Raw genomic sequence first — 10924 nt, forward strand, 5'->3', positions numbered from 1 at the left:
TACATTTCAAGCACAACTCAATACAAAGACTGTTAACTGTGAGTGGACGACCCAATAAAGCATTACACTTGTTTACAAGAGGGTCCACCTTGTTCAATTCATCAAAACATACAGAATATAGCCACAGAACAGAACAGAACAGGAATTCATCATAAAGGAGGGGGGGGGGGGATTCCGATTTTACAGGGGCCAGTTTCAAATTGCAGCTGTCCGTAGGTGCCCTTTGAGAGCGGTTTTGAAGGAGTCAAGGGATTCGCATGTCTTTTTTTTTTCTTTTTTGTAAATTTTATTCAAAGAGTTGGATCATGTGCAGTTTTCACAAAGACATTTTCTCCCACAACTCCCTTCCCAGTCCTCCCCACCCACCCACCATCTTTCCCCACGAGGCCAGACATACAAACAACATACAAACACAGGTATAAAAATAAAAATAATAATTTGAGTACAAAGCAATACACACAACATACAGTATATACAGGTATAAAACCAATGGGTAATAGATAAGATACTAAGAGACAAAGAAAGGGATCACATGGTTATGCTTAATAACAACTTCAATGGGGGGTAAGATTAACAATAATACAAACAGGTAAATAAAAATAAAACAAAGTAATATTAAATAAAAAAAATTATATATATATATATATATATATATATATATATATATATATATATATAAAAAAACAAAAAAGAAAACCCACATATATATATATATATATACATATAAAGAGATAAAGCGCTTAATTGGCTCATTTCTCGACTCTCATGTGTAATGATTTCCGACATATTATGCTATATATATTGCACCAGGTAGAGATCCGCACACCAACACCAGCACTGTACTACAGTGTACTCTGTCGTCGACCCTAAGCCATTCCAGCCTGTCAAAGTGGGCAGGGGTGAGGTGGGTTCGGGGGGTTCGGCCAGTTTGTTTTGGGAGGTCTGGAGCCTTGTTTTAAGGGCCTTTGAAGTGCTGTGGTACCAAGAGGTGCATGCATAGTCGAAGAAACCTTGTACGAGGGCTCCTGTTAAGGTCTTCAAGGTGTTTTTGTTGACCAGATCCTGTAAGGAATCTTGTTCTTTGATTGACTTTTTTGATTCCGTTGATGGCCATTTTATCACCGGAAAGATTAGCCTCCAGGATGTAATCTAGGTAGGTAATTTCATCTTTTCGTGTGATAATATTGTCATCCACTCTAACCAAGAATCTGTCTTGCTGCATGAGATTACTTGATCACTTTGATCCGAAGAGAATGGATTCAGTTTTTCCCAGGTGTAAGGATAGTTTGTTATCAGCATGATGATTATAACACTAAGAGTAAGTTAAGCCCTGTATTGATCCTGCAAGGTCAATTCAGTTGCCAGAGGTAGCACTGCAGTTTTTAGACACAGACAGTTACAGTGCAAGAGATCAAGTACTGTAGAACAGTATAGGTAAAATAAAAACATCACACACAAAATAAACACCACACTTGGGCCACACACTGCAAAGGCCCACACTTGGGGATAGCTGGACTCAGGTGTTGTTGGCTCAGGATTGAGATGCTTGGAGTTGGAGGACTCTTAGACGGCATAAGCCCCAGAAGGGGTAAGTAAGTAAGAAAGTAATGAACAATGGTATACAACAGCAGGGTACAGCCTCAACAAAGCTTGCATTATATGCAGGACAACAGAAATAAGAATACATGTAACCTTGTCAGATAGCGTCAGACTCATACAGTAATGACCTCAACCTAAAGAAAAACCTACAGGGCTGCCTCACTTAGTCAGTTGGTTCAGTGCACAAACACAAGCACAGCTACCAGAAGGAAAACCCATTGGGCTTTTCTAGGACCAGTTACAAATTGCAGACATGGGCGCTTTTATGGCGGGTTTTGAGTTACACTTCTTGACGTTTGGTGGCATAGCAGTCTAACTTATTTGACCCCATGTTTGTGCCAAATCTGAAAAGATTCACTGTATGCATTTCATACGTGAGAAACAGCCATATGTGATTTGGTTCGTATAGGTCTCTGGCTGTATCAGATGAGATGTCAGCTCAGTTTAACTACATGTCTGCTGTTTGTTTTGTCCCTCACGTGACATAAAACACATGTTTTACAGGTGGACATATACTACCCCTGTTATCTAGTGGAAACTAAAAAAGTAAAGAAAAAAACATTCCCACAGAGGAAAGTCTGTGTGTGTGTGTGTGTGTGTGTGTGTGTGTGTGTGTGTGTGTGTGTGTGTGTGTGTGTGTGTGTGTGTGTGTGTGTGTGTGTGTGTGTGTGTGTGTGTGTGTGTGTGTGTGTGTGTGTGTGTGTGTGTGTGTGTGTGTGTGTGTATGTGTGTGTGTGTGTGTGTGTGTGTGTGTGTGTGTGTGCGTGTGTGTGCTTCTCTGCACGTGTGTGTCTGAACGTGACAGACTGAGACAGCTGATATAATACATAACCCACCACCACTACCCTCCATAATGCCTCCATGGTTAAACCAAGCTTTCCAAGAAAACATGTGTATAAGATAAAGATTGTACGGTATGATAAAGCGCTATTATTCCCTGCCCTGGGGGAGAATTCAGCTATCATAGCAGCAATACAGTACAGACTAGTAGTAACATTGTTACATACTTTTGCAGTGGGCCCCCTTGAACCACGTGTCACCAAAAATACAAACGGTGGGGGTGGGGGTCCACTTTGAGAACTACTGGTCTCTATGCATCTTCTAAAATTATTATATATTTATTATATTATTTTTGTGTTTTTTAATCTGCTGATTATTATATTCATTTATTTTTTAATTGATTTTGAATTCAGTGTTATGTAAAGCACTGTTTTTAAAGGTGCTTTATTGTTATTATTATTATTATTAATATTATTATTATTATTATATATTATTAATAATAATGCAATGTATTCTTCTTTTTTTTATTCATTAATTAATTCAAAGTAGATGGTCGATATATTCCCATATAGCATTATTAATATAGATAATATCTTTATCTGCAAATTCCGCATAGACGACAATTCCCAGAGAGCAATTCGGGGGCTCTTCCTGTCATCAACAGCCAATCATTTTCCTCTGGCGTGACGTCCCAGTGCACTGATTGGATGCTTTGTTGTTTTCCCCCAAGATGCACTGCGACGGAATTTAATTCGAGTGGGCCAATCAGAGGGCGCCGTCACAAGCGAAGCAGCAATTTAAACTTTTAAACTGCTGCAGTGCTGTTTTCACAAGAACAGCAGAGAGTGGAGAGAGAGAGAGAGAGGCATTCCAGTTTGTCGTCAGTGTGCTTTTAGTTTGTTTGTTGACGCGAATATTCTTTTTTTTTTTTACAGACTGCAATACTTTTATACATTTAAACAAAAAGGTTTTGGCGTCGGTTTAGTTCAGGTTTGTTGTTTTGATCGAAGGACTGGACTGCACACAACAAGAAGAGAGAGAAGCCCGTTGGCTAGCATTCAACACAACGTTTTGTCGAGGCAACGGTTGTTGTTTTTGGGGTCTTTTCGAATTTACTAAAACTACTAAAGATTTTGTCGTGGTTCTACTACTTAAACTACCGAAAAACTTTTAAAACAGCAACAACAATGTCTGCGGGCGTTGCGAAGCCGGCCTATGTCGACCCCAAGTCCTCCGTACCCTCCACCCTGAAGGAGATCCCAGACGTGCTGGTCGACCCGCGGACCAAGAAGAAGTACACCCGGGGCCGGTTCCTGGGCAAGGGGGGCTTCGCCAAGTGCTACGAGATCACGGACATGGAGACCGGCAAGGTGTTCGCCGGCAAGATCGTGGCTAAGTCCATGATCATGAAGCAGCACCAGAGAGAGAAGATGACCTCGGAGATCGCTATTCACAAGAGCCTCGACAACCCGCACATCGTGGGCTTCCACGGCTTCTTCGAGGACGACGACTTCGTGTTCGTCGTCTTGGAAATCTGCAGACGGAGAGTATGTATAGAGTGGTTTTGTTTATTATAGTCTGTCTATATAGCCTTCGATCAATACTATGAAGTATGAATCATGGATGTATTTGAGATACAATATAAATGTGAAAATCGATCAAATACATGTATGATACTCTTGATCTAAGGCTAATTTGTTTACATGTACATGTTTACATTAATGTCTACCGTAATCACCCTTCTAGAAGATTTCCCCCTATGGTATTTAGGCCATAAAGTTTTTTACAGCCATTGCAATGCATTTGTCACAGCGACTGTTTGCCTGTTGTCCTGTTTGGCTACCGTACCAGTAATTTCCTATAGCCGGCTCATGGTTTGTAATTGTTTTGTATGTTAATCAATGTAGCCCAGTCGTTCTGAATCTGAAAAGATTGTGTGCATTCAAAGATATTCAAGATTTTTTTTTTTAATTTTAATAGCTGATGTATTCTCCATATGCAGACCGTGGCCATCTTACCATATAAGTTAATGGCTAGGTGCAACTTCCATTGGCAGCCCATTCATCCAAACAGAAAAGTCTGATTGTATTAAACTACGTCAAACTCACCACGGAAAGCTTGAATTATTCTCTTTTTATCCTCAAAGTGTTTGTTTCATAAAAATCCACTGCTTACATGTTATGAGCTACTTTGTGTCCTTGCAGGTGATTATTTTTCTAAGTTGTTTGGAAGTGCTAGTTAGATATCACTCAACTGCCCTGTACGTGTACCACCTGTTTTGAATTAGCACATGAGAGGCAGCAGGACATTGCTTTACTGAAAACGAGTGCTTCCAAACTGATGGAAACATGGCTTCATAAATAATGTTTGTTATGACCTGGTCCAACCGGCTCCATTCACTGCCATGTATTCATGGCGCAGCCCAGTCACATGACCACTTCTCTTCCTTCTCAAAGCTATCTTGGAAATAAGTGAGCCCAGTGTCCATGACAGCATGGAGCCCATGGACACTTTGAAATAGTGTCTAAATATTGTCTCCCAAACATTAAAATAAGATCTGGTTGCAAAAGGGGTGAAGTGGCCCTCCTTTAACAAATCAAATTTCATTGTGATTTTTTTTATTGGGTTTGTAAATCAAACCATAATAATGCCAACATTGTGTTCTATCTCAGTCTCTGCTGGAACTACACAAGCGCCGAAAGGCAGTGACTGAACCAGAGGCGCGTTACTTCATGACACAGCTGCTGAACGGCTGCCGGTATCTCCACAACAACAGAGTCATCCATAGAGATCTAAAACTGGGAAATATCTTCCTCAGCGACGACATGATGGTAAAAATAGGTAAGTTATTTACATGCTGTGACACATCAAGTGCCACATGCTACACGACACAATGTACTGCTCTCCCATATTTTATTTAAATGACAAGAACAAGTAACATTTCGCCCAATGCAAGGGGCTGCATAATGTTGCTGAAGCCCTTGTATGGGAGAAACGTTCATGTTGGTTAAAATATGGGAGAGCAGTATTCTCGCGCTGTGCAGATATTCTTTGCACTGACTAGAATCTTTGGTCCAGCACAGAGAACTGTGGGATGTGCTTATCCTATTTTCTTTTTTCCATAATGACACAATCACAACAAACCTGTTTGTCCACTAACGGGCACACACACTCCTCAACTCGCAAAAGTTGTAATCATTTGAATGACACAAGTCAGAAAATTAATCTTTATCTCGCTCCACAAGGGGACTTTGGCCTGGCAACTAAGATCGAGTACGATGGTGAGAGGAAGAAGACCTTGTGTGGAACACCCAACTACATCGCCCCTGAAGTGCTTTGCAAGAAGGGCCACAGCTTCGAGGTGGACGTCTGGTCACTTGGGTGCATCCTGTACGTTCAATGTTTAGTTGCATTTTTCCTTGTCATTAAATGTTATTGGAATATAATGGAAATATTGTAGGTCACCAAGCAGGCAAGCACATATGGAACCCCTTTAATAATATCTCAAACTTATATAGCACTTTTCCCAAAGACTCTTTACATGGGGGGGCTTTACAGAGATAACGACAAATAAAAACAACTTTAATAGAAAAAAGGAAAAAAACAAACATTAAAAGACTTTCAGGGAACGGCAATAAATGGAAGGCTCGAAGATAAATAAAAATATTGAAAATGTATGTAAATTTAAAAAGTGGCGATAGAAAAAGGTAGAATTAAAAAAAGGTGTTACTTAAAACAATTCTATTTCAACCTCTGTCATGCACTGCATAATTTCATCTGCAGAAAGTGAAACTGGTTTCCCTTTGATGCTTACAAAGTAATGTTGACATTGCCACAATCAGGTTATTGACCCCTCATTCTTCACAGATACACTCTGTTGGTGGGTAAGCCTCCATTTGAGACGTCCTGTCTGAAGGAGACATACACTCGGATCAAGAAGAACAACTATACCATCCCCTGGGTAAGTTGACACCCCACGGATTAAAGATATTTTGGATAGTACACAGTAGAGACGGTCACGCAGGAAAGGTCATGGGGATCGTGAATCAAACCGGCAAGCTGCGACTTACTGCATTACAGCCTATATTGTCACAATTAAACTCGACAGCATTCAACATTGCATATGTTGTTTTAATGTCTTATACCTTTCAATCTGGGAGCTAGTTGCTACCTCTGTGGCTCATTAGTTGTTGCTAAACATGTAGCAACATTTTTTTATTTGAGGGGCTAGCGCCCGCTTTGTCCGTTTGTGTGAACACAATCAACACATACACAATGATTTGATTGGCTGATCACCCCCATAGCGATGATTTGATTGGCTGAGCAAAGTACATATTGAGAGATTTAAAAAGTGAAGACGCAAAGTGATTGGCCGGAATTTGCTGCCTGAGCACGGAATGTAAATGTGTGTGTTTTTTTTATTATTTTAGAATTTGAAGGTTTTTAAACCTGTACCTCCAGCATTTCCTCAATTTTATTTTGTGTGTGATCACCCTTGCTCTGCTCCGTACTCACCTGTACCTCGCACTTCCTCTGCAGAACGTCAACCCATTAGCGGCCTCGCTCATCAAGCGGATGCTGCACGCTGATCCCTCCCAGAGGCCCACCATTGCACAGCTGCAGACAGACGAGTTCTTCACCCAGGGTTATGTCCCCTCGCACCTGCCCACCACATGCCTCACTTTGCCCCCACGTTTCTCCATCGCCCCTTCCACAGCTGTGGAGATGAGACGGCCACTCACCGCACTAAACAACAAAGGTATTCCCCCCCCCCCCCCCCCCCCAATGATAGAAACTGTACTACACAATGCATCATGAAACATACTAGAGGCAGCCATTGATCATGACCACCTTTTCTTATTTTTCCAGGAGGATCAGAGTTTAAGCTGGAGGCGAAAGATGAGCCTGCAGTAAGGTGAGACATTTACAACGGCATACATTTAGGCTAGGTTTCTGACCGCATTGACCGCAATGATATATTGAGAGGTTTCTCCTCCTGGTTCTTGGACAGCGTCCAGACCAGTACAGATTAATTGAGTTCTGGTTCTGTATTCACAGGGAGGTTGCGGGCAGGGATGCACCAGAGGGACCAGACTGCAACCTGTCGGACATGTTACAGCAGCTCAATACTTTTCTTGCAAAAAAGCCGTCGGAGAGGCCACTCGTACGCGAAGGTCAGAGCAAACACTTTGTCAAGTCCTCTCAAATGTCTGTTCGGATATCACCCCAAGCTACACATGGCCTGGCTCTCTTGGCTGATCACTGAACTTGATATCATGATGATAACCTTGTAAATGCTGACCAATGACTAGAAAGAAAGTATGTTTACCCTAGTACTGTTTGAGCCGAGGTATATTATTTCTAGTCAAATACTGAACTATTACTATTATCTTAAAATTTGAGTTGGGGTGAATCAAAGTTTGGTGTGACTGCACCCTTACAAGTTACTTTTATTATAATGTATAAAAAGAAAAGATACTTAAAGCCCTTGTTTATACTTTGTCTATTTTTAATAGCTCATCTAAAAGTTCAAAATGCTGATGTGTTGTGGGCTTGTTGGAACAATTTATTTTTGTATTTGTCAAACATTTTGAATGCAGGTCTTTTACTTAGTAGCAATTGTGATATAATTTTTTTTTTACTGAAGCCACCTGACAATCATTCTGTTTGTGCACTTTCAGAAGAGGCAGAAGACCCTGCATGTATCCCCATCTTCTGGATCAGCAAATGGGTGGACTACTCTGATAAATACGGTCTAGGTAAGACACGCCTCTGCATTTTGGAGAAACGATTTCTAAATCTTGTATTCTGCTTTCAAATCATGCATGTATATTAATAAAACCTCTTGAAACAGAATTTCTATGTGACTGTTTGCAGGGGTAGAACTAGTCGCAGTACTGCAATAATGTGCAGTTTTCTATATAGACTTGCCTTATGTCATTTCTTCTTTGCGTAGTAAAGCTGTATGGATCGTGTATTCAGTATTTTTGTTGTTTGTTCCAGGCTACCAGCTGTGTGACAACAGCGTTGGTGTGCTCTTCAACGACTACACCCGGTTGATGATGTACACTGATGGAGAAAGCCTGCAGTACATTGACAAAGCCAATGCAGAGAGCTACATCAGTGTACGCTCCTACCCTAGCGCGCTCACCAAGAAGGTCAGTGGTTCTCTGACTTAAAAAATAAATAAACATTCAAGATGTTACTAACTCCGCTATTGGTGGGGTATGGAGCTAAAAGCTGGGAGCCAGATGTCTTGAAAGGGTTGTGAAAATGTCTTCTGTGGGATCCATGGCTATTTGCTCCTGTGGTGATTTCACTTATCTGCCCAGTGTGGCATTTCCTCCATGCTTGGAACAACTTTTATACATGAGATCTCAGGATTTAATAACCCTATCTGATCTATCTTGACGTATTCATTCAGTGGTGAGCATTACAAGCATTATCCACGGAGGTCTTTAGACTTTTTTTCTTGGCTCATTTGCTTCCTTTTTGTTTAAATGTTAATCCTTATCACGTAATTGACCCAGATTGTTTTATCGCCTCTCTTGCAGATAACGTTGCTCAAGTACTTCCGTAGCTACATGAGCGAGCACCTTCTCAAGGCCGGTGCCAACATGGCACGTAGAGACGGTGACGAGCTGGCGCGCCTGCCCTACCTCTCCCACTGGTTCAGGACCAAGAGTGCCATCGTGCTGCACCTGTCCAACGGCACAGTCCAGATTAACTTCTTCCAGGTTGGTAAACTTCACTGCATCCAAAGGGTAATGGGGACCGCATGTAAATCCAGAGACGGAGCATTAGTTCGACATGCGGACGCGTGTCGAACTAATGCTCCTGCTCCCGTGCGCCTGCTCCCGTGCTTGCCGTTATGGTTAGGTTCGAGGTGGGTTGTCGTTTGTCGGACCAATGACCAGTCTTAACGTACTGCACCCAAGAGTAATGGCAGACCGACAACATGCAGATCTGTCCATGTGCTGCCTCCACAGTGCTTAAAACCCATTCTAACCTGAGATCAGATTCATACGAGGTTTCCACTGGACACACACTGGTCTGATTAACCCATTCTGACCTGAGATCAGATTCTAAAAATGTCAGTCGTTCTTAGATTTTTCAAAAATAGCAGACCTACAAGCTCGAGTGGCGAGCTATGAGCTTGTAGATCTGCTATTTTTCAATAGCTAAAGCATAACATAGTGCTACCACGAAAATGGGTTCCTGCCCAGAATGGGTTTACCTTGATGAACAATCGCACACATTATTTTTAATGGTCGAATTGGCCGGATCTAAAGGCTCACAATTGTTGTGAGTTTGTACATCAGCAAGTATAGTGCAAAGAATATTTTCTTCCCATGCAATTTGTTGAATGGGTCAAACTAGCAGTTCAGAAGCATCTTCCATAAAACCCTACACTAAAATATTTCATAATGTATATATTTCAACCTGCAATTTCTTCAACTGGAATTAGAACGACCGCAAGAACATACCTGTAGAATGATATTATCTAAACCTCATAATTCCACATATATGTTTAGGAAACAACGCTGTTGCGAGTCGGCTCCTTACATGCTCTATCACAAATGAACACTCAGATTGCACGTGGCGTAACAAATTACATTGTTTTCATCTCCTCCAGGACCACGCCAAGCTGATCCTATGCCCCCTGATGGGTGCTGTGACATATATCGATGAGAAGCGAGTCTTCCGCACCTTCAAGCTGTCCTTGCTGGAGGAGTTTGGCTGCTGCAAGGAGCTGGCTACCAGGATGCGCTATGCCAAGACGATGGTGGAGAAGCTGCTCAGCTCCAAGTACACTGCAGCACAATCGTAAAAATCAGAAGCCACTTTGGGTTATATTTTTGAGTTCGTTTTGTTTCCATGTTTAACTTTAAATGTGTTTTAAATTTTGTATTAATATCTCCTTTTGAATAAAGAGAATTTGAACAATATAAATAACTGGTGGTTTGTTTAGGCATGATTTACTCAAGAAAGTTATGTTTGAAGTTCATGTAATTTGTAATGTATCTGCTGGCTAGATCTGGTGTGCTGTGGAAACAAATGATAGCTGTGCATGTTTTAGTATGGTCATCCTGACTTGAGGCAGTCGAGCATCTATTGTGTACTGTAGTACAGCAATTCTCAGCTGGTGGGCCATGGCTTACACAGAAATGACTGTTGTAGCTTAATTAAATGTTTTTAGCAAGCATAAGTTCAAATAGTGATTTGCACAGTGCTGGTCAGTTGACTGGGGCCCAAAGTACTGAAAAGCTTCCAATTTCAGTCTAGGGAAGAACAAAAAAAGATTGAGGGCTTATACAAAGCTGTTAAGCAGAATAATGCCCCTATTTTATATATTGTCTGTCGGGTGGAAACCATATATCCAAAACTTTATTGGATAAAAATGGCAAAGTAGCAGATCGATGAGCTCAAAACGTCTGTTTCGACCTTGAAAAAACAATCAAATATGGAGAAGGCCGTTTCTGCCCGACGGCAACGATTCATTATTTCAGTAGGTATATATGGGTGCTGGTCATTTTTGACACAC

The 10924-nt window shown here is 41.3% G+C and overlaps 1 protein-coding gene across 1 annotated transcript; it reads left to right on the plus strand.

Annotated features, from left to right (window-relative positions):
- The first annotated feature begins 3216 nt into the window (after positions 1 to 3216).
- Positions 3217 to 10315, plus strand: plk1 (polo-like kinase 1). The gene is made up of 11 exons (XM_083764706.1): positions 3217 to 3926; positions 5052 to 5220; positions 5625 to 5769; positions 6247 to 6340; positions 6919 to 7138; positions 7249 to 7294; positions 7438 to 7553; positions 8061 to 8138; positions 8383 to 8537; positions 8934 to 9116; positions 10016 to 10315. Exons 1-11 carry the CDS (start codon positions 3567 to 3569, stop codon positions 10208 to 10210), a joined length of 1761 nt encoding a protein of 586 aa, XP_083620832.1. The 5' UTR covers positions 3217 to 3566; the 3' UTR covers positions 10211 to 10315.
- The last annotated feature ends 609 nt before the right edge of the window (positions 10316 to 10924 follow it).

Source organism: Protomyctophum parallelum, assembly GCF_964188405.1.
Source record: "Protomyctophum parallelum genome assembly, chromosome: 5".
Classification (NCBI taxonomy): Eukaryota; Metazoa; Chordata; class Actinopteri; order Myctophiformes; family Myctophidae; genus Protomyctophum; species Protomyctophum parallelum.